This window comes from Schistocerca nitens, chromosome 8 (assembly GCF_023898315.1).
Source record: "Schistocerca nitens isolate TAMUIC-IGC-003100 chromosome 8, iqSchNite1.1, whole genome shotgun sequence".
Lineage (NCBI taxonomy): Eukaryota > Metazoa > Arthropoda > Insecta > Orthoptera > Acrididae > Schistocerca > Schistocerca nitens.
This window is the reverse complement of record NC_064621.1, coordinates 608477145-608502760: the sequence shown is the minus strand read 5'-3', so window position 1 is coordinate 608502760 and position 25616 is coordinate 608477145. Positions and strand designations below refer to the sequence as shown.

Here is a 25616-nt window from a genome sequence, read left to right as displayed (position 1 = left end):
CGTGCTCCCTCTCAATCCCTTACCTCATGGCTCATACCCCCCCCCCCCCCCCTTTAATTTTTGAATAGGTTGTGTTAAACTGTCAATAGATGAAATACCCGTAATTCACAATTGTTGCTTTTAGTTGGTAAGTAGGTTGCAGCTTTTGGTTGATAATTTCGAACGAGTGCCAATGTCTGCACATTGCTCACATGTTCTGATATCACAGAAATCTTTGCCATTGAAAGTTTTGTATGCTTACTTTATGCAAAAGAAGAAAGATCAAGCAGAAGCTGACAGTTAGTGATATCAGAGACAATCAAAACATTCAACACAGAAAAGAAATAAAATTTGGGGTCATCTTCTTTATGCTGTGTGTACTGAAAAATAAGATATCCTTCTTGAATGCAGAAACTCAAGACTCTTCTGCATTAAGAACCGAGAATCTTATTATTGTCACTACATCATCATGAGTAGCACCAGGGTCCAAGAAAATATCAGTTTTTGAATGAAAACATTGTATGCAGTTGGAATTTTTACACACAAACTGGATCATGAAACAACTTCCATGTCCCAGTACTCAGGAAGTTTCTAGAAACCTTCAGTACAATCCAAAAGTGGATTATTTTTCTATGGAGGTGATTACGGTAACCCATTGTGGGTCAGATGGACAAGCAATGATAAAATCTAAAAAGTGGATAACTACTGCAGGGATCTGTGCAGTCCATCACTAAGGACTAGTCTCATGTGCAGGTTAACGGCATGCCTTAAATTCACAGTTATTCAGTGTGTATACGACCCGGGACAACCGGGAGATGCAGGAAAAACCCGGGAATTTTTTCATACGGGAGAAAACCGGGAAAAACCCAGGAATTTTTTAGAATTCCGGGAATTTTTCATTGTTTTAGTTTTCAGTTAAATTTTTCTAACTTTGACTGGTAAGAACCAATACTCTAACAAAGGATATTACTGTATCTCGCTACTGCAGAATAATACTGCACCAATTAAAAACGAATGAGAGAAGGAAAAAAAAACACGAAAATAAAACTTAAGTTATAAAGGTAATGCACCATTTACAACAACAAAACACAGTGCTCGCACAAGCGTTTGCCAACAGCGAAATGTGCCAAAAGGCTTTAGGAAGACAGTTCAATGTTTCATAACAATAAATTGCCTCTGATGAACGTGATGTCACAACTGTTTACATTAGATTCGTTTGAGTGGTTGCGAGCGAGCTTATGCGCATGTGCACTTGAGTTGCGTTTGAGAAATACCTTCTCCCGCTTTTGGCTACAGAAGTGTGGCATTTAGCAGTATAAGCAATAGCAGCAATCAGCCAGATGCTATCCGGAAAAATTTTACTGGTGCGTCTAAGCGGCCAGATTCACGTATGCGGAACAGGCCCGGAACTAGGGGGCGGGGGCAAACAGAGGTATCTGACCTGGGCGGCAGTTTCGGGAGGGGGGGGGGGGCAAAATTTATATTGTTGGGGAAATAGACCTTGTTTCACAAAGTGCCTAGCATCCAGCGCACATTGGTATATCAATTACTCATATGATTTTGAACGCATCCCTGTTAGTTTTTGAACAAATTCTAAGTTGGTTTCTGAAATAATCGTAAGCTGATTTTTGAATGCGTGCATAGTGTATGTGATGTCTCTGCCAGGGAAATCCCCGTCGCATCTTGAAATAAACTTTCTTGCAGACCAAAGGCGACAGGTCTGTACGAGCTGAGCAGAATAAAGTCGAACGGGTGAATGCCAATCGCCATTTATGTGGTTGATTGGGTTTGCAAATGATCAGTGTTGTTATAACTACTAGCGAATTCCATAGATACAAACTAACAGAGTGGAAACAAACGACTAAAAGGCATAACAGGCAACAAATATTGCGTATTGTCTCCTCCGTGTATCCAGGAAAATGAAATTTTGACAGAAAATTTTTGTCCAGACGGCTACACTACAAAGGGCCAGTTATACAGTCCCCGGCTAGCAGTCGCTAAAGTTTTATTCTGGGAGTAGTACGGAAAACGCATTGTACGAACACGTAATAACGCCTAACAGGAGAATAAATGCGGGATCACTAAACTGGTGATAGTGGCAGGGTTAGTGAAGTTAACCAGGGAATAAGTTTTGACACTGGCAGGAATAGTTACAGAATTAATGATGACAAGATTGTGTGTTAGAATGAGGAAGGAGAAGAAACGGGACTCACACAAATTACGGAAGAATATGAAGATTCCAAATTTATATAAAAATTTCGTACCACTACTTTTCGATCTAATGCTTCAGAAGCTAGAGAGTATGAATGAAATGTGAAACTATTTCCTAACATAAAATTTTTTGCTTGTAGTAGTCCTAAGAGGCATTTGATATTGGGACTTCGTGAATTATATTCCGTCGTGTTATAAAAATAACCATTTGCGCCAAGACATTCTAGTTTATTTGGTGTGTGTCACAATTGCTGCAGTATTAGGCAGGTCTATTTCGTTTTATGTAGCAGTGACAAAATACACGTAATCAGATCGAGAAACCACACCAGTCTTGGGTACAATTTGTATTAGCAGCTTTTTTATTATTAGACAACAACATTTTGTTTTTTCAAGTGGCAAAACGTCTGATGAAGTCTGATGAGATAATAGATCCTTTCACAGAAAGGAAAGGACACCATGTAAAGCTGCAGCAAGGTTAGAGAGAAAAAAAGCTGGGACGTACGGATGCTTGTCACTTGTCTTTACTCATTTTATGTATCCTATATTTAATTTTATGTCACACAAAACAGCAAGTTATTAGCTAATAGGCAGTAAAGACTGCAAATTTTCTGAAGAGTTCTTGTTCTGCCGGTTACAAATAATCCCATCCAGTATTAATTGCGAGATTTTTTAAAAGAGGGGCAGGATGTCAAACCGGCCGACTGGGAGCAGGAGAGGCACCACAGGACATTTCAATTTCGACTGTCCTGAATATAGTTTGATGGCACCCATTACAAAATTGAATTCCACTGAGCGAAATACAGAGACGTGCAATAGAAGACTGCTGTGTGAAGAAGCATGGCACTGCACTTTGGCACACTTAAGACCAAATAACGTCTTACGTTCCCTCGAACATATGTTTTATGTATCAGACTCTTCAGAAAGACGTGCACTACAAAATGAAGATATTTTATAAAAGTTGATTTTTTAAATTTTTGGCTTCCAATCTCAAACGCTTGAGGGAGGGGGAGCGCCACTATCTAGTATTGCCCCAGTGTGGAAATATCGTAGATCCGGACCTGATGCACAAAGCAGGCCGAGTTGTAGTGGGGAGGTGGTAGTCTCCACGTGACCTGTGTTTCCTCTTCATTTATTGCTCTCACGTCAAATGAAAACAAAACAGTTGTCTTGGCTGGGAGCTATCAAGTGAATTAAAATACATTCACATAATTACGGAAGGCTAAAATATGTTGTTAGTTTCAGATTGTATTTTGTTTCCACCTTTCTGACAGTCAAGCGTTGATCGCTTTGCAGAACAATGAAGTTATTTTTGTCGGTTTGTTAAAGAAATTTGACTTTTGTTAATCTTTTCTGCTGAGACAGTCAATTTATTTAAAATGAAGTGTTTAGTTCCACACTATTGGATAGTTTCAACTGTTAGCTGCATTTCAAGTTCACGTTTTCATCTTCTAGCAAATACAGGGTGTATACGACCTGGGACAACCGGGAGATCCGGGAAAAACCCGGGAATTTTTTCATCCAGGAGAAAACCGGGAAAAACCCGGGATATTTTTAGAATTCCGGGAGTTTTTCATTGTTTTCGTTTTCAGTTAAATTTTTGTAATTTTGACAGGTAAGAGCCAATACTTTAACAAAGGATATTACTGTATCCCACTACTGCAGAATAATACTTCAACAATAAAACATGAACGAGAGAAAGAAAAAAAAAACTTAAGTTGCAAAGGAAATGCGCCATATACAACAATGACACACATTGGCGTCTGCCAATTGAAAATGTGTCAAAAGGCTTTAGGAAGGCTATGCAGTGCTTCATAACAACAAATTGCCTCCAATGAGCATGAAGTCGCAACTGTTTACATTCAATTTGTTTTAGCAGTTACGCTTGGGCTCATGCGCATGTGCAGTTGAGTCATGTTTGAGTAGTAGATTCTCTCGCTTCTGGCAACAGGAATGTAGCTGTTGGCTGTGCAAGCAGTCGCAGCAAGCAGCTAGATGCTACCGCGAAAAGGGGGTGCCAAATTCATATTCTTGAGGAAAAAAACTTGTTTCACAAAGCGCCTAGCATCCAACGTACGTTTGCCTATCGATTATTCATATGATTTTGAAATGCTTCCCTTTTGGTTTTTGAACATTTTTGAACACATTTTAAGGTGATTTTTGAATGAATCATAAGTTGACTTTTGAATGCAAGCATAGTGCACGTGATGTCTCTGTCAGGAGAATCCTCGTCGCATCTAGAAATAAACTTTCCGCAGACAAAAGGGGACGGGGCTATATGAACAGCGGGAGTAAAGCCGAATGGATGAATGCCAATCGCTCTCTGATTATGTGGTTCATTGGGTTTGCGAATGATCAGCATTATTATAGATTCAGACTACAAGAATGGAAATAAACGACTGACAGGAATAAGAGGTGAGGAAGATTACGCATTATCTTCTCGGTGTATCCAAGAAAATGAAATATTGACAGAAAATTTTTGGCCAGATCGCTACACTAGTAAGAACCAGTAGTACAGTCCCCGGCTAGCAGCCGCGTAAGTTCTATTCTGTAACGCGGAAAACGTGTTGTTGGAACACGTAATAACGCCTAACCGGGAAATAATCGCGGGATAACTTAACCTGTGGTTCTGGCAGGGTTAGTGAAGTTAATCGATGAACAAATTTTGACAGTGGCAGAAATAGCTACAGAATTGGTGATGACAAGATTGTTTGTTAGAACAAGGAAGGGGAAGAAATGGAGATATCACACAAATTATGGAAGAATAAGACAATTCCAAATTTATATAAAAATTTCGTAATACTACTTTTCGATCTCACGCTTGAGAAACTGGTGCGTATGAATGAAATGTGTAACTGTTTCCTAACATAAAGATTTTTGCTTGTAGTAGGCCTAATAGGCATTTGATATTGGTACTTGTTGGATTATATTCTGTCGTTTTATAAAAATGACCATTTGTGCCAAAACAGTCTCGTTTATTTGGTGTGTTACAAAATTGCTGCCATATTAGAAAGGCCTATGTTGTTTTATCTAGCAGACAGGGACAAAATAGACGTAATCAGCTCGAGAAACCACATTAGTCTTGGGTATTATTTGTATTAACAGATTTTTCAGTATTAGATAATGACATTTCAATTTTTCATGTAGCAAAACGTTTGATGAACTTTGATGAGGTAATAGATTCTTTCGCAGAAAGGAAAGCACGCCATGTAAAGCTGTAGCAAGATTAGAGAGAAAAAAATGCTAGGAGCTAAGGTTTGAACAAATGTGTAATTTCTTGCTTATCTCTTGTCAGTATTGGTTTTATATATCCTATATTTAATTTTATGTCACACAAAACAGCAAGTTATTAACTAATAGGCAATAAAGAGTTCAGGTTTTCTGAAGAGTTCTTGTTCTCTCGATTACAGATAATCCCATCCGCCATTAATTGCGAATTTTTTTTAAAGAGGGGCAGGCTGTCAAACCAGCCAACTGGGAGCAGGAGAGGCACCACAGGACATTTCAATTTCCACTGTTCTGAATACAGTTTGATGGCATCCATTACAAAATATACAAGTTTCAATTCCACAGAGCGAAATACAGTGACGTGCGATAGAAGAATGCTGACCAAGTAATATGTCTTACATTTCCTCGAATATATGTTTTACGTTTCAGACTTTTCATAAAAGTGTGCGCTATAAGATAAACATATTTTGAAAATTCGATTTTTTTTTTTTTTTTAATTGACCCAGTTCGCAAATGTCATAGATCCGGGGCTTATGCGCAGAGCAGTTGGAGTTATAGAGGGTAGTCTCCATGTGACCCGTGTTTACATTTAGTGATTTTGCTGTTCTCCTTTGTTTACTCTCACGTCAAATGAAAACAAAATGGATATCTGTGGCCGGGAGCTATCAAGTGAATTAAAACACATTCACATAATTACGGAAGTTAGTTTCAGATTTTATTTTATTTCCACCTTTCTGACAGTCAAGCATTAATCGCCTTGCGGAACAATGAAGTTATTTTTGTCTGTTTGCTAAAGAAATTTGACTTTTGTTAACCTTTTCTGCAGAGGCAGTCAATGTATTTGAAACGAAATGTTTAATTCCACAGTACTGGTTAGTTTCAACTGTTCACTGCATTTTAAGTGCATGTTTTCATCTTCTAGCACGTAAGACATTATGCCATAATAAAGATTCAAACATCATATAATACAGTACTGGTGCTCCAAGAAAATTTAAATCCCGAAAATCACACTGAAAAGCTTAATATCAGGTCGAGGTCTACTTTATTGGGAATCTGGACATACGAATGTGCCCTTTAAGTATGCACTTTAAATGTGCACATTTAATATGGTTCACGAAATTCCGATGCTCTTGCAGTATCCTCTGATGTCTTGTTTTTTTTATGACATAATGTATGATCTTTCAATGTTTTACACGTACGTACATACGGGCTTCCTACGTCATGGTAGCTGCGTAAGTGCGTGTGGTGCCTTTTATCTGCGCTCTCTGGCAACTGCTTAAACGAACCTATTTCTAACAGTTCGCGGGAAAATATTGCACATAGTGGTTTGAAAAGGGTTAATTTCAAAGTAAATATCCTTTTACGCCAGTTGAGTTATGTGCAAGAATGTACCATGAATTTATTAAATCACAGAACGTTTGACTCTCAATTAAAAATCAACTCTTTGGTGATGAGCCATTTAGAAGAATTTCGAACCCTGAAGAGCAGACATTTGTCATTATTAAAAATTTTACTGGCTCATTTGTTTGAAATATCTTGAAAGTGTAACACACGCAAAAAAGATCAACAGTATATGCGAAAGCTTAGTTTCTCTTGCAGCATGAGACCAATATTATATGTGAAAGCTTTGCTTTTCTTGTAACAACACTATGTATGTTAATTTAAACTATTAACTTTCCCTGTGTGTGTGTTCGTGCTACTTAACAGTGATGTTGCTGTTGGCTGACTACATCACGTGTTCTATGCTCTGAATATCCGCTGTCATCAGCTGGCGAGATCATGTGACATGAGCTACGAACGGCTTACAAAAGCACATCAAAATCTCAGTTTCAATGATTCGGAAAGTAACATGCGGTGTTTGGTGGAATTCCAATGTATGCTTACGTAATACGAAAATACGCAGCGTACATGTTGCTGCACATCAAAGATATTTCCAAAACGTGCCTTTTTCCCTGAGTTTAGTTTTCTAAAGTGCCGGGAAATTGTACGCCCGCGAATAAAACTATAACTATTCAAAGGATTGATAAGGAAAAATATACTGTCACCCGGGAGAAAGTGTATTTTTAACCGGGAAAAATCCGGGAATTTCTTTTCCTTGTCCACGGATACACCCTGAAATATGGCATTATGCCTTAATAAAGAACCAAACATTAGATAATACAGCACTGGTACTTCAAGAAAATTTACATCAGAATCTGGACATATGAATGTGTACTTTAAGCCGAATGATGCATTTTAGTATGGTTCACAAAATTCCCACGCTCTTGGAGTATCCTCTAATATCTTGTTTCCTTTATGACATAATGTAAGGTCTTTTAATATTTTACACGTATGAACATATGGGCTTCCTGCGTCATCGTAGCTCCGCAAGCGCGGCGACGCCTGTTATCTGGCGCTCTCTGGCAACTGCTGAAACGAATCTATTTCTAACAGGTCGCGGGAAAATATTCCGAATGGTTCTTTGAAAAGCGTTACTTACAAAGTAAATTTCCTTTTACACAAGAACAACTCTGTGGGCGAATGTCCGATGAATTTCTTAAATCACAGAGTGTTTGACTCTCATTCAAAAATCAGTTCTTTGAGGACAACCATTTACAATATTTTTGAGCCCGGAAGATCAGACATTTATGTCGTCGTTAAAAATTTTACTGGCACTTTGTGTGATATATCTTAAAGTGTAACACGCGCAAAAAAAAAAAAAAAAATCAACGTTATGTGTGTAAGCTTTGCTTCTCTTGCAGCTTATTAATCTTAGAGACCAATATTAAACGTAAAAGCTTTTCTTTTCTTGTAGCAACACTGTGTATATTAATTTAAACCATTACCTTTTCCTATTTGTGTGTTAGCGATACTTAACAGTGATGTTGCTTTTGGCTGAATACATCACGTGTCCTTTGCTCTGAATTTCCGCTGGAATCGGCCGGCTACAAAAGCACATCGCAATCTTTATTTCAGACCTTCGGAGAGTAATGTGCGGTGTTCGGTGGAATTGGGAAAGTTCTACAGTTCCGAGGAAAACTTAACACGGAAAAATTGTATCTTCATGTGGGAGAAAGTGTATTTTTAACCGGGAAATCCGGGAAAAATTGGGGAATTTTTTTTTTTCTCATCCACGTATACACCCTATTATTACCTCCCATAATGGTACAGTCTGTCAGGCAGACATTACATCACATGTGATACATGGGGTGTCTGGAAAGTAACTCATCATGCTTTAATTAAATTATTGATCGGTTTTTGTACCTCAACTTAAAAATTCTTCAAAGTATGGCCATTCTGTATCAATACATTTTTCCATGTGTCATAAGCTTTCTCGTACATCTCAATTAGGATACTCTTCAGGGAAACTGCCAAAGTAGCTTGCATGTTGTCCACTGACTTGAAATACTTTCCTTTGAGGTCCCTTTTCAGCCGAGGAAACAAAAAGTGTCTTGACAGGGCTGGGTTGGGACTGTAGGGTGGCTGCAGCTTTGTGGTCACACTGATCTGGGTCAGGCAGCCCGTGACAACAAAGATGAAGTGAGCTTGTGCATCATTGCGAGGGAGCTTCCACAAAGTGCAGAACTCCTTGATAATACAGGCAACTAAGTGAATCAACATCTGGAGTGCTTCCTTATAAAATTAAGTGGTAATGGTCTGGTCATGGAGTACTAACCCCTTCGGGGGGGGAGTGTGTGCGCGAGCATGGGCTTCACCCAGGACATGCAAGCCTTGTTGTGTTTATTGGTCCTGTTGTCTACAAAGCAGCACTTCATAAATTGAAATATTCTTCAAAGGAGTAAAAGCAGTGATGCTGTAAATATGACTTTAGAGATTTTGCAAAGTTATTGACCTTTTCAGCAAGTTTGTTGTAAAGCTTAACTCCCATGTGAAAAGTACCTTTTTGGCACAGACCTGTGCTGATATGAGTAAGTTTCTGTTTTGTCTGGGAAAGTGATGATGTATATAAGATTTTTTGCAGTCTGCAGTCCTTACGTATTTACCTATTACTTTTATTTTAAAGAATAAAAGGGTTTCCATAATGTATACCCATAGTAATGGAGGAATGTCAGATTTCTTAAACAGAGGTTTGCAAGAGTCTTTAGGCTTGCACCCAAACAAAATTCTAATGGCCCTTTTTTTGTAATTCAAAAATGCTATTAGCTGTTTTAGAGTTTCCCCAGAAGGTGAACCCATATCTGAGACGATAATGAAAGTAGGCATGATATGCATTCATTACTGTTTTCTCATGACAGCATGATTTTAATGAGCAAGGAGGGTAACACGTTTTGCTCAGTTCTGCATTGAGATATTCAATATGCTTATTCCATCTGACGTTGCTCTGCAGCCAAAGTCCTAAGAATTTGGTTTCAGTACTGTTACCAACTGGTTCGTCATTGGTAGAGACTGATGGGTTGGTGGGGCGAAGGTGTCATGTGCCATTCTATACTCTGCCTCTGACTTTGGATTGTACTGAGACTCATCCCCAGTAATCATGTTGTCCAGGAAATTGGGATAATATCCCCAGTAATCATGTTGTCCAGGAAATTGGGATAGTATTCAGAGAGTTCCTCGAGTTCTTGCCACTCTTGCACGTTGTTGCTTTTGTGCATCAGGGTCATTCCATGTCAAAATATGCAATAATTCAAGGATTTGTAACCCTGTATATCAGATTTTCACAAAACTTTGCACATTTGCTTATGCTCATAACATGGGAACTTCTGCAAAATCTTTTTGGTCTCAGACTTCGACTTCAAATTTTAAATTTGGCGTTATTCTGATAACTTGCTCTGTAAGAATGTCAGTGCTAAATGGTACTTATCTACATAAATGCCCATGACTCAGGTGTTTATGAAGCTTTTGATTTTGAATTTATTTCAGAAGCTACGTAAGGCATATAGTTAACAGATATTGGGTTATTGAAGGAGTAAAGTTACAAAGAATTTTTTTTTAAATATTAAGGTTTGTCAGTTGTTGATTTCAAAAAATTGTGAGGATGTGAGAAAATGCTTACATCACATTTCTCCAACCTGCTGGGAACCTGATTAAATTTTAAAGGGCTTCTGTTAATTGACATACACATCTGAAATCAAAATACTTTTTGCTGTGATGGAAAAGGATCATTTTAAGTAAGTTCGTTCACTCACTGCTTCAGATGCAAGGATATCAAATTAGCATATTTAAGTTTAACTCATTTTGGGCAGGCAAGTTAACTTTTAAGTGTGAAAATTTATTTCCTTTCGCAAGACAAAGTCAGTAATTTTTTAAAGACAATATATATGATTTATGTGTTCAGTCAATCACCTACTCAAAGTTATTAAAAAGTGTTCTTAGACAGCAGTAGCTTTTTGAAACTTTTATAGACATGAAAACAATGCAACTTGCTAAATTTCATTGTTGAGAATAACTGACATGCAACAGTCTATTTGGCCTCAGTTGCTCTTTATGTTTCTGTGAGACAGGTCATGTCTGTTAGTGGTGTAGTCCTATCATTCCACTTGTATAAAGTGTTTGAAGTGAATTAGTGCTCAGTTAATCGTAATGGAAAATGTGAATTCATGCACTGCTGGCAACTTACTAAAAACACTTGTCATTTGACAACCTATACCTTTGTAAAAACTCTATAAAAATAGAAGAGCTGAGTGAAGAGCGAGATTTGATATTGCTGCGATCCAATATAAGCTTTCCACAAGATCAAGAAAGTGCTACTGTATGTGGGCATCGCAGATACCATTACTTAAAAAGTTTTTGAAAGTCATCAAAGAACTTACTGTGATTCTTTCAAAAAAACACAGTTAAAAAAGTCCTTGAGGTCAGCTTGCTAATCTTTGTCTTAAAGAATCTATGTAAAACCAGGCCAAAATCTGTGCACAACATGTCATTAGATTTGTGAACAAAAAACTGACATCAGTGATAGAAATTAAAGATATGCAGATGACCCAGAGGTGACATTTCACAAATCAGTACCAAAAAGTCAAAGTATTGAGGATGGAAGTAAAACTTCGTATGATTTGGGGTGCTGTCCCTTTAAACTTCACACCATTCCAAATCATATGGCAAAAAGAAGCTAGAAAAAGTGAAGCATGTTTTGGGAAGAAAAGTTTGCCGGGCCTCAGATTGCAGTATTGGAGATTCTGACCATAGAAAAGAAACATTTGATGATGAAATTGTTACGAAAACCAAATAATTTCATGTGTTGTTATTGTTAATGAAAGAAAAAGTGGCTAATGTACAAGTACCTGAAAAAATTCACATTTTAACTTTAGCTCCACCCTCTTGGTCAAAAGAAAACAATGTCAGAATTCAATGTTAATGAGTATGTGGTTCGACAAGCAAGGAAACTGAAAATGAAAATGGGTATTTTATCAATTCCTAAACCAAAAGAAGGGGGGGGGGGGAGTTATTGCTGATGAAGTGGTAAAGAGTGTCACTGATTCCTAACAAAATGATGAATATACTCAAATGTTACCAGGAGCAAAAGACAAAAGTTTGCATTCAGGACTCGTCCTTTGCAACTTAAGAGAACTGTAATCTCGTTTTAAATGGGAGAATCCAAACATTTAACATTGGTCTTTCAAAATTTTGTTCACTGAGACTGAAGTGGTGTAGTCTAGCTGATGCTGCCGACACTCATTCAGTGTGCTTTTGGATGCGGAATACATTGAAGAAACATAAATGAACTTATAAAATTTCTTGTATGTGACTCTGAAAGCTATGACTGCATACTTAATCACTGTGATAATTGTCCCAATGATGACAAACTGTCAGAATCATTAAAACAGAAATTAGCTTACAAAGATGCTGGTGATGAAATTGAGTTCAGCCAGTGGATAAACACAGATCATTGGGCAGAATTGGTAAAGCAGTCTGCAACTGTAGGTGAATACATAGATTTGTTGATAACAGAATTACAGGCACTTAAACCACATTCATTTATATAATATAAGTTTCAGTCAAATTCATTGAAAAAACAGAAAGAAAATCTAAAAGCAATTTTGTTAGTGGACTTTGCTGAAAACTACAGTTTTGTAATTTAGAATGAAATTCAGAGTTACCATTGGACAAGAAACAGCTGTACAATCCATCCTGTATGTGTTAATGTGGCAAATGAAGAAAGTAAATTGATAACAGTGAACCACTGCCTTATAAGGGATGATGGGGAACATGGTGTAGGATTTGTAAATGCTTTCCAGAGAGAGAGGGTTAAGTGGCTGGCAGAGCATACCCCCAAGTGAAGAAAGTGAATTATTTGACTGATGGATGTGCTGCTCAATATAAGTATTTATTTATTTAATCGCGTGGCTAGGGCCCTCAGTCGGGCAGGCCGTTTGCCGAGTGCCAGTCTTTCAATGTGACACCACTTTGGCGACCTGCAGTCGATGAGGATGATAGGATGATGAATGAGGACAGCAGGACACCCAGTCCCTGGGCGGAGAAAATTCCCTGAGCCAGCTGGGAATCGAACCCGGGCCCAGAGGATAGACAATCCGTCACGCTGACCATTCAGCTACCGGGCCGTGATATAAGTATAGAAAAAGCTTTAAAAATTTGTGTGAGCACGAAAATGATTTTTCTGTTGATACCGAGCATTCCTTTTTTGCTACTAGCCATGGAAAATCTGTGTGTGATGGTTTAGGAGGAACTGTAAAACATATATTGAGCAGAGTTAGTCTTCAGCTAGTGGATGATGCACAAATAACAACTACATCTGGTGTTTATGATTTCTGCAAAGCTAATATTGACAAATGTTTTTTCACTTCTTAGAGAAAGTCAATGTACGCTTCCTTTGCAAGAACATCAAGAAGAGATTTTCAGCAACCTGCACAATACCTGGTACCAGGAATTTTCACCATTACAAACCACTTTCTTGTGATTCGTTAGAGATTAGAAGAATAACTTCTTCTCAAAGCCTTCCTTCTTTTCTTTCTTTTTTTTTTTACCTGCACTTGTCCTCAACAAAATTCTCTTGCAGCAGCTGTGTATGATGACAGGTGGTACTTTGCCTTCGTCAGAAATGTCTATGATGAAGGAGGAGATGTTGAACTACCTTTTCTTAACTCATCTGGACCAACAGTGTCATCCTTTTTTTCCTGAAAGGAAGACTCTTGTTATGTGCCTTTGGAAAACATTTTATATGCTGTTGGTGTACCTAAATCAACATCATTAGGCAGAATGTATTAGTTTAATGAAAAAGGTAGAATATAATTTGACACAGTGGATTAAAAATAGAGATGCTTTTAAGAAGTTTCATTGATGGTTTAAGGGATCTTTACCGCTGAACGTGTACTTTTGTAAGGGATCTTCATTGTTGAATGAGCACATTTTAAATTAACATTAGTGTGGCTAGAATAATGATTATTTAAAGATGCTAATTTAACATCCTAAATAAAGTTCACCCTTGTAATGAAAATTTTTCAATTAAATTTATAACTTTGGCTCTGTACTTTCATGAGACATCCTTACTATATCTTGATGCAATAATTTACCAACAGCCATATGTATTGTAGAAATTTATTTTATGAACTTTTTATGTGCTACCAGTTTCGGTATTACATTGATGCCATCTTCAGGCCGAAACTAGTAGCACATAAGAAGTTCATAAAATAAATTTCTACAATACATACGGCTGTTGGTAAATTATTGCATCAAGAAATACATGCCAGCCGTTGTCCCACGGTCCATAATGGATCAACGAATATCGTTTCTATAGGTTGTCAGTTTACATAATCTGATTTGAATGATCTTCTGAACAAAGATGTGATATACATATGTTAAATGAACCTACATCCAATATCTATCAAATCTCAGGGTGCCTCTTCTTCTTCTTCTCCTCCCCCCCCCCTCCCCCCCGCCCCATTCAGAGTTTCGATAAAAGTGAATCTTGTATCAACTGTCAGAAAGTGTTTTACATATTTAAAAATCGTTGTTTGGACCACGACAACTGAAGTTGACTTTTATTTGTGTATCCATTTGTAGGAAACCCATTAATAATTTTATTTTATTAAAATGTGTACTGTCTTCAGAATTATTTAAGATCAATTATAAGTTCCCACCAGGTTGGAGAAATGTGATATAAACATTTTTCAATGTGTTTGTACTTAATTACGGAAATTGGAAAGTGAAACATATTAATTTTTTTGTATTGTTCTTTGTAACTTATTGCTTAAATAATTACATGTCTGTTAAGTGTGTGCTTCTCTTAACTTATGAAAAAAAATCCATATCAAAATCTTCAAAAAGTACCATTTTGCATTTTGACATTCTTGCAGAGCCCTGTTATCAGAATATTGCTACATTTAATATTCTATATAAAAAATGTTTGATCCTGAGAGCAAACAGATTTTGCACAAGTTCTTATGTTATAAGTATAAGCAAATGTGCAAAGTTTCATGAAAATCTAAGATGATGGGTGACGTGACCTGCGTGATTTGATGTCAAAGCTCTCTGCACAAGTTTTGCGCAAAACTTCTATATGGGAAAGTCTTCTGATAGAATCTTGTGAAAAACCATTTTTGGCAAGTCCAATTATTCCAACATCAAGCAGACAATCATTCAGTGGTCTGAATTCAGTAAATGTGCGCACGAGTCAGATGGTTGTCTGTTCACAATGCTTGGGCCTCGTCGGCAACCTCTTCCCGACCTTCTCTAAACATCTTGTGTCATCTGTTTGACTGTGATCTGGAAAGGCAATCATACCTGGAGGCCTCGTTCAGCAATCCCAAAATTTTCAGCAGCATCTTGATGAGCTTCTCGTAAAACGTAGTTTGGGTTCAGCTGCCACAGACTGGTCGTGTGTGTGTGTGTGTGTGTGTGTTTTGTCTATTTTTGACAAAGGCTTTGTTGGCCAAAAGCTTATTTATTTTGTTACATTCTTTTTGTTGTGCCTATCTGCAACTCAGCATCTCCACTACGTAGTGAGTAGCTACTATCCTTTTCATAATATTGTTACATTCCATCCTGAATTTTCCAGTGTTTGATTTCACATAAAACTTTTATCACATTGTATTGCTCCAAAGTTTTCTCCATTGTGAATTCAACGCGAGCACTTCATTGAGGTTCACAGAAGAAGCCATCCTAACCCTCCAAGAGCACGGAAGAAATTGAGTAACCTATCGCTGGAAAGCTAATGCCCCCCCGCCCCCCATGATTGCGCCACAAAAAAATGCAGTGCATTCATTTCTGGACATCCTGTATGCATTACAGCTGAACTGAAGGTGTGTAAGCCTCTTGAAGGCTTAGAAATCGTCCTAATAAAATGGCTTCTTGGGAAACCATCCTAGTAAACTAATCATGAAATAATGAAAATATTCCCATTTTCAGAAATTTGTTTTGATTGAAAATCACCCCGAACCTCGAGATTTCGGATTTCAGTGCATTGAATGATCGCCAGGATCACTTGGGGGAAAAGAAAACTACATAACCTCTTATCAAAATGTTCCGTAACCTCTTATCAAAATGTAAGTAGATGAGGCAATCTACCGTATCTTCCTTCATCGTCGGCGTTGTCGTTGTTACCGTGAGGCACCAAGTGGAAAGGCGCGTTGATCTTAGAGCATGAGATATAGTAACCTTAAGTCATTGACAACACACAACGGTCACGGTAGCACCTAATTTCAGAATAGCTGCAGTAGTTAGGATCTACGAACTACCCCCTCTTGACCAGGTCCCCAAAACTTAACTCGTAACGAGATCCCTTCGAAGCAAATTGCCATAACAATTGTCTATAAAGGCTTTGTACATCGATAAGAAATGTTGCAGTTCATGGAATAACAACAGATACGACCAAACTGTCTTGTTTCTTCTGTTTTATTTGTGCATAGTGAAAAAATATAGGGGCGAGTTTTAAATAACTCGGCATACAATCAGACTAACAAATGGACATTTAGTTACACGAAATCGCGGATAGCGAAGTGTGGTCATTAAATTGAGTACACCTACAGGGCGGTCAATTCCGGGATAAATCTATACGCATCTCACGAAACTCCCATGTTCCATCGAAACCCTTTGATGAACAGTTTTGGTTGCTCGACACCAACAGTCAATGATAATGATACAGTTTTTCTACTTTTCATAAACTGGAGCCCACTCTCCGCGATAAAAAAAAAAAAAAACGGTCTCAATACCGCGTCCCTCGTGAGATACGTATAGATTTATCCCGGAATTGACCGCCCTGTAGGTGTACTCAATTTAATGACCACACTTCGCTATCCGCGATTTCGTGTAACTAAATGTCCATTTGTTAGTCTGATTGTATGCCGAGTTATTTAAAACTCGCCCCTATATTTTTTCACTATGCACAATTAGCACTTATTTACTTGCTTATTTCTAAGAGTAAACAAAAAACATGACGCCGTATCGTCAGCTTCATCGATATAAAGCAAAACACCTCAATATGCCCAATTTTACCTCTTCTTATAGGATCGGCTACCTTACTCATTAATTTACTACATATTATTTCCAATAACACTAAACAGGTATCGCCGTTATATTTTAATTGTATTCAATAGCATGTTATTATTATTATGACTGACCAAATCGTAACAAATCACGCGGCGTGCGTTTTTAACGATAGCTTTACACTCGCCCAGCCTTTATTCAAGCAATATTATATATAAATATACAGACAGGACCGAAAGATCGATCTCTCTACCGTAACCAATAGAGAGGCAAATACCCTATTCAAGTTCCGTTACATCTATCTTGACTCGTATTGTTATAGCAAGTACCACACATTTGGAAAACAATATTTTGCTGATGATGGATACAAGTCCATCAGTACTGATGCAGCTAGGATCATCTGTAATTTACTTCCCTCGTAAACTTTTTGCATATATTTCCCCTTTTTCTTTTAGTTGTTGCCTAATGCTGCTTCTCAAGTAAGCCTTTGGAAACAAATACATCTAAGTGGTTTGGTGCAGTACAGCTGTCTATGAAACATTTGGTGTGAAGTCCATAATCATAAAAGCTGGCCAAACTCCTACATTTTCACTATTGTATGACTTGATGAACACTTTGATTGTAAACCATATATATGCATTTGATGGGTTATGCTATAAATTATGGATGGATGATATTTAACGTAACTGTACTGTTAACTGAGTTGTATCTATGTCCTCATACTTTGTGAAAAAATTAAGTTAGTTACTGAGTTCAGTTGGTTTGATAATGTTCTGACTGTAATTACTGATAATGTGGTGAGCATGAAAAATGCAATAATCCCAGATGAAGCCATGGAGAATGCACAAGCAAATATTTCAGAAAATGTTTTCAATTTGTAAGCATGAGAAGAATTTAAAAAGAAGCTAACTGGTAAGAAACATGCAGATTAGTACATTTTATGCATGACACAATTTAAATATACATTCATAAAAGTATGAGGAAGAAATGCACACTATTTTTTTTTTAATCCATCTTTTATTCTACATGTTTGAAAGTTTTTCAGTGTGGAGATACATCCTTTTGGAACAATATTTTCATTTCTCCACATAAATCCATCCCTCTCAACTGCCTTACGCCATCTTGGAACCAGCGTCTGTATAACCGCCCAGTAAAATTCTGGACCGACCTGTTGGAGCCACTGTTTGGGAGTGTGCACAAGGAAGTCATCATCTTCAAACCTTGTTCCACGAAGAGAATCTTTCAGTTTCCCAAAGAGATGATAGTCACATGGAGCCAGGCCAGGACTGTAAGGCGGGTGTTTCAGTGTTGTTCATCCGAGTTTTGTGATCACTTTCCTGGTTTTTTGACTGACATGTGGCTGTGCATTGTCGTGCAACAGTAAAACATCCTGCTTTTGCCAATGTGGTTGAACACGACTCAGTCGAGCTTGAAGTTTCTTCAGTGTCACATATGCATCAGAATTTATGGTGGTTCCACTTGGCATGATGTCCACAAGCAAGAGTCCTTCGGAATCATAAAACACCGTAGCCTTAACTTTTCCAGCAAGTGTGGTTTTGAATTTTTTTTTCTTGGGTGAATTTGCATGATGCCACTCCACTGATTGCCTCTTCGTCTATGGTGAAAAAGGATGGAGCCATGTTTCTGTACCTGTCACAATTCTTCCAAGAAATTCATCTCCACCATTCTCGTACTGTTCCAAAAGTTCGCTGCATACCGTTGTTCTTGTTTCTTTGTGAGCCATTGTCAACATCCTGGGAACCCACCTGGCACAAACCTTTTTTAACGCCAACACTTTCAGTGTTCTGCAAACACTTCCTTCCCCTATCCCAACGTAGCGTGACAATTCATTCACTGTGATGCGTCTGTGAGCAGTCACCAATTCGTTAACTCTCTGCACATTGTCTGGAGTGTGTGCAGTACGAGGCCTGCCGCTGCGAGGACAATCCTCAATATTGTCGTGCACGCTTTCATCACGTAACCTGCTTGCCCACCGACTACTGTACTGTGATCGACAGCAGCATCTCCATACACCTTTTTCGACCTCTTGTGGGTGTTTCCCACTGTCTCATTTTCACAACACAGGAATTCTATAACAGCACGTTGCTTCTGACGAACGTCAAGTATAGCAGCCATCTTGAAGATAAGCAGTGACGATGCCACTCACAGGAACAGGTTGAACTAAGTTTGAAAACAAGTGGGAAGGATGTATCTACACATTGTAAAACTTTCACACATGCAGAATGAAAACTGTATTTTTACAAAAATAGTGTGCATTTCTTTTGGAGTGACCGTCGTACATGGCTATTTTTACCTAACTAACTGTCTTCTTAGAACCCTGAGAAGAAATGTAGGATTTTTTTTTTTTTTTTTTTTTTTTTTTTTTTTTGCAGATATACTGTAAATATTTCAGTTTCACCAATAAGCATTTTTGTATTAGATTTCAGTGATGAAAATATCGTTGTCATTGTAAACATGAATTGCTGGTGAGAGGAAGATTATCTTCACAAAGACAAAGACACATTTGTTGTTTTGGAAACAGAACCAGATTTGTTCAATGTAGCCATGAGTTGTTCACTCTATATTCCACATTACCAACAACAGAGCTTTGTGTGAGGATATTTTCAAAAGCAGCCTTTGTAATAAATGATTGTCTTACTTGCTTAAGCACTAAAGTCTAAAAAAGATAGCGTCTTCAAATGTGAACTTGCATTTTTTGAAGGATTCACAAATACAAGGTCTGTTCAAAAAATTCTATAACTTTGTCCACAAAATTTTTCTACACTTAGCTTTTATTTGTGCATGGGCTCCTTCGAAATATTTCCTCCACAATTGATACTCTGCTCCCAACACCGTTTCCACTTCCGGGAGCAGTCTTGGTACGCCTCTTGCTGGATCACGTGAAGCACCAACTGCAAATTCTTTTTCATCTCGTCTGTCGTTGCAAATCTTCATCCTTTCAATGGGGTTTTCAGCTTTGGAAGAGGGGGGGGGGGAAGTGTTTTGTTTTTTGTGCAATAGTCGTGCACCAACATGGATGAATGTGTGGGTGTGTCACCGTAATGCAATAGCCATGAATTGTCTCGCCCCATTTCAAGCCGTTTCCTTCTCACATTTTCTCGCAGGTGTTGCAACACATCCTGATAGTACCATCGATAATAGTTTGTCCCTGTGGCATGAAATCATAATGAACTAATCCTTCAAAGTCTTGCCGAGCTTTTTTTGGTCTTGGAGTACCTTTCCCAACCTATTGTGAAGATGGAACCTTGGTCTCAACATGATAACCATAGACCCATGTTTCATCACCAGTTATGATTATCTTAAGGAACATCTTGTTCTCATTTGCGTGATCCAAAAGCTCTTCACAGATTGCGAGGTGACTGTCTTTCTGGTTTTGACTCGTGAGCAGTGAGGTGAACTTTGCGGCAACACAGTGCATTCCAAGATGCTGTGTCAGGATTTCATGACATGATCCAAATGAAATCTTACTTTCTTCTGCAATCCCTCTGACAGTCAGTCTTCGATTGGCACACACAATTTCGTTGATGTTCCTGACATGAGCATCATCAGTAAATGTCAAAGGGCATCCTGAACTAGGGTGAACTAGGGTCATCTTTTAACTTCCATCCGGCCATTTTTGAACCATGTGAACCATTCATAACACTTGGTACGGCTTAAGCACTCATCACCATAGGCTTCCTGCATCATTTGGTACGTCTCTGTAAAGGTTTCTGTGAGTTTCATGCAACATTTAATGCAGATACGTTGCTTCTCTAACACTACACAATTATCTACCGTATTTACTCGAATCTAAGCCGCACTTTTTTTCCGCTTTTTGTAATCCAAAAAACTGCCTGCGGCTTAGAATCGAGTGCAAAGTAAACTGACGTTCTGAAAAATGTTGGTAGGTGCCGCCACAACTAACTTCTGCTGTCAAATATATGTAGTTCTGCCGTCGAATATATGTAGCTCTACACAAAAAAAAAAGAAAGAAAGAAAGGTGGAAGGCGAGCTTTTTTCTCTGCCCCGAGTTTCCGTATTGTTCATCTTCGAATGTAGAAGCATTTCAATGTACTACAAAAATCCGACTGGCAAGACTGTTGGGATGTTGTCAATATTGCCAACTTTACGTTCTGAATTTTTTCCTACCTGTGAGAAGAGATGGTTGCTAATAGAAACTTTTATGAATTGTGAATCACATGCAGTATTCACTTCACCATAAGAATAATACGAATATAAACATTTTGCCATGTATTCTTTCATGTTTGCTGCTATCTCATTTAAATCCCGTCTGCCTAATAAATTACGAAACTAGAGTGAGACAACAGCAAACGCGGAAGAATATACATATCATGTCATGTTTCTATTCGTATTATTCTTATACCTAATAGTGATAGAGTCAGAAATGAAGCACGGCAATTGACTAGATTTTTAAATCTAAGATGACTAATTTCTCTGCAGAATGTAATGTAGTAAAGAGGTGTCTGCAAAGATTTTCAAACGGAGAAAAATTTTCGCTACGCTCTCGTTCAGAACAGCTATCATACGCAGTCTATTATTTGGTTCTTCTTGATCATTATCAAAGAAAGCAGCAGTGTAAGTAACAACAAATAACAGTCTCTTGCCATTGTTTCGCTAATGAGATGATTCCTCTCTCTTTTTTAAAATTGTAAGCGGCGGTAGTGCGCGCAAAAGCAAGCCATGCCGCGAGCGCCGTCAGGCCATAAACACTCATGATCAGAATGCAACAAACAATGCACGACACAGTACAGTAATGCATTTTCAGCTAAGAGTGACGTAAACACCTATAACAAAGAGAACGGCACATATCAGATCAAAGAAAAATAAGCAATCAATTCAAACCAGACGAAGCACGTGAAAAAGGAAGGGTACCCGAATAAATACGGACGGAGCGCCTGACGCATAGCAATGGCTACCTGGTAAAGCTTAACTGCTAAGCTTACGACTCGAACCAAACTACTGTAGCTGTATCGTCATTCATTCGACCTAAATTGTGTCTCACATTACAATGGACCAACTTTGTTTCGATTTGGAGGTGCGGCCTAAAACTTTTCTCTCCCCTTGAATTTCGAGTCTCAAATTTCAGGTGCGGCTTAGATTCGAGAAAATTTTTTTTTCCTTTATTTCGAGTCTCATTTTTCAGGGGCGGCTTAGATTAGAGTGCTGCTTAGATTCGAGTAAATGCGGTACTTAATTCAGCTCTAAACAGTAACAAGCAGACATACAACAATGAAACTTGCAGCAGTTACACACATTAAACATAGATGTGTGCAGGAATGCTAACTACATTTCACACCAACAAACCATTGGCACAAAATTACGAATGTTCTGGAATTTTTTGAACAGACCTCTTACAGTATTTTGAATCTGCAATAAATCTTGAATAAACCAAAACTCAGAGGATTTCAGTGACAACATAAAATACTTACAAAACAGTGCTACATTAATGCATATTATTTCATTGGTTTCAGTGTATTACTCAAACTACATGGATGCTATTAAATAATTAATATATTTCTGTAATGTACTGCCTTATTGGAACTGAGGTGTTGGAACCTATCAGTCATTCTTACTTAAGAAAAAGAAGGCTACACAAATTAAACTGTTAGTTAGTGATGCAAAATAGGATTTTAACTCAATAAATGACAGCGTGTACAGCAGAATTCTCAGAAGATGCTATTTTCCTCACAGCTTAGTTGAATATATTTTATTATCACTGTAGTTTGTAGACTTTTTTTTTATGTGTCATCTGGTAGTCTCCGGCCTTATTAGTGCACTTTACATTCCAGGTTCTAGAGACGGAGCTAGACGGCCTTCTCGCTGCTGCAGAAATGCTGCAGGTGAAGGGACTTTCAAACGTACGCAACAAGTACGAGAAGGGCGACATACACAATGCGGAACCCCAGGGCCAGCAGCAGGCAGTGCCACTCTCTGTTGTGATGCCGCAGGCCGACTCTCCTCAGTCCGGGCAGCATTCGCTGGAGACGGAGGTCACTGGTAGCCCCGCGAGTCAGCGGAGAAAACGACGTAGGATTTCGGATTCGCCAGTGAGTGTGACAACTTTAGTAACCTAGGAGCATGAATTTTGGAATGTGTCACTAATAGGTGTGGGTGAGTATCAGAATAAGAACCTGAAGGACCGAGATTCAGAGTCTAGTTGACGCTGGTATTTTTTCTCTTACTACGAGGGCCTTCTTCTTTTTTCTCCCCCCCCCCCCCCCCCGCCCCTCCCAACCTACGATAGGCTATAAAATAAAATAAAAGGTCATAGAAAACAATTATTTTATTACCAAAAGTTTTGTACACTTATGGTTACTTTTCAACATTATCACCGAAAAGATTGAGAAATTTATCTTCCCTTTGGACAAGCTTTGCAGTACCCCCTTCCTACCCAAGTCCTCATTCAGCATTCCTCTTCGTTTGTTTTAATGACCAAATTTGCATTTGACTTCAGGAATTGTGTTGATCCATGACAACGCTCGTCCACGCACTGCTGGCACAACCCAACAACTCCTTGAACAATTTCAAATGGGTCGTTTTCGATCATCCGCCATACAGTCGTGACCTGGCACCCAGCGACTTCCACCTTTTCTCTGAACTGAAGACGTGGCTAGGAGGGTAGCACTTTCAAACCAACAAAGATCTTCAAAACAACATCAGTGCTCATTTGCGGCAACATTTTTTGAAGAGGGTATTGCAAAGCGTGTCCACAGATATGACAAATGTCTCAATCTTTACAGTTATTATATTGAAAAGTAATCATAAGTGCACAAAACTTTTGGTAATAAAATAATTGTGTTTTATGAATGTGTCTTATTTATAGCCTGTTGGAAGTTGGGAAAAAAAAGGCCCTCGTACATTAGCAATAACTTGTTAATGTGGAAATCTCAAGTTGCAATGTGACTCAGTTCACCTTATAGCTGACTGGGTCGGTCAGTTGGAAGGTAAATACATACCACCTTCAATAGGACTGTGCTAGTAAAGCACTGCAATTGTCAAACTGTTCTTTCGGTTGAGGATAGCTGTATCTTTTCGTCGCAAATACTGTATAAAGGTAATACACCATCATTAGGGATAGTAGAGTGACGTCTTTCTGCTTCCCTACATGTAAGTCTGTAATCCGCAAGGCACCTTGCAGTGTATGGAAGACTGTACTCCTGGGCCCACTTTCAACCTCCCCCCCCCCCCCCTTTTACTTTTCCATTTGTGTATGAGATGTGAGAAGACTTGACTGTTGTCAAACCTCAGTATGAACTTTCTAATTTTCCTGATTTTTCTTGTTGTTAGTTTGAACATGTATGTATGAGAAAGTAATGTATTGCCTGACTCTCTTTCTTAAGTATGATCTCACAATTTTAACAGTAAACGTCGTAGTACTCTTTTGTAATACTCATGTATTTATTAAACCAATCCATGTCAAATGCACCACTCTTCTTCAGATCTACTCTGCTAATCAGTTTTATTTTTATTTATTTGTGCTGCTGCTAGGCACAATTTTCCTGCATTTATTTTCTGCTTTGCGCATTTCGGGAAATAATTCCTATTCTCAAGTTAAAAATGCCGTAGTATATGAAAAATAAAACCACTGAAGAATTGGAATTATTTGCCAAAACGTATCTTGCAGAAAATAAAAGAAATTCTGACTTGACAGTAGCCAATGTTATAAAATATCAAACAAAACAATAGAGATAGCAGGCAAGACTCTCCCTGACTGATGGACAGTTATTAAGAATTGTTTGAAAGAGTGTTTTATAAACCACTTCTTTTCATGAATTAGTTACACTTCCTTATGATTCTCCCAATAAATATCACACTGGAATGTATGTTTTGTACAAACAAGGTAGCAGCGGATGCTATTCTTTGATAATTTTAGGTTGTGACTTTCCAGTAACTTGTCTTCAGTAGTGTAACCAAAGATTAGTAGATGTACTAGTACATCAGGAAAGAAAACAAATACTAATTTTGGAAACATCTGAGGAAGTGAAAATTAAGTAGGTGGTTGACAGTGGACATTTGCATTTAATTACAACACTGTACCTCACCACTCATGACCCTATCTCCGCATTTCTCACTTGTGGCCGAATTGCAGATTTCATACAAATGTAATCTAACGACAGTGTCTCAGAGGGTCCAGTTGTAATGGATCTGGGAGATGTTTTTTTTTTTTTTTTTTTTTTTTTTACTGTATTTGTCGATACCAAATTGTAAATGTTTTTTTTTATACTTTTTGTCAGAATTTATTGTAATTTGCCTTATTATATGTTAATTTACTTATGTTTTTGAGAGTGAAAGCATATTGATTACTATTAGTAAATGTATTGAAGAATAGCAAAGAGACTGATTACAAGTGGAAGCTTGTGTATTGTGTAAAATATCTTTGACGCTGGAGTCGTCTTTGACTATAGTCAGTTGGCAGCTAACTCTTGGTGTGTGTTGACGGAAGAACAATGTGAAGGTCGCCGTCATAAATAATTTTGAATTATGTTACTATTTTTTTTTATTAACCATAAAAAAAGAAACTACATTTGAAGAAATGGTATTTGAAACACCAAAATGAGTTAAACACGTTGATCCAAGTCTTTTCTGCAGCTGACAAAGATGCATTGTGGAATCATACTTAGACAACTGAAGCCAAGACTAATATCGCCTTGCAGACGTCTAACGGAAAAGGTACTGTCACGAAATCTGGCAAATTTAAGTAAATAAAAAATAGTGACCATATTTTCAACTTGTGTCTTAGCCGGGATACAATATTTCACAATCCACCTCTTGTTCGAACCTGACGATACTGCCTGTCTGTTTGG

At 38.0% G+C, this 25616-nt stretch overlaps 1 protein-coding gene across 4 annotated transcripts in view; it reads left to right on the top strand.

The window, feature by feature from the left end:
- LOC126198862 (protein tramtrack, beta isoform-like) overlaps positions 1 to 25616 on the top strand; it is a 139479-nt gene that overhangs the window by 13961 nt on the left and 99902 nt on the right. For all 4 annotated transcript variants that reach the window (XM_049935457.1, XM_049935458.1, XM_049935459.1 and 1 more), the window contains exon 5: positions 22602 to 22859. In XM_049935457.1, the coding sequence (XP_049791414.1) occupies positions 22602 to 22859 (258 nt within the window). The remainder of the gene's footprint in view (positions 1 to 22601; positions 22860 to 25616) is intronic.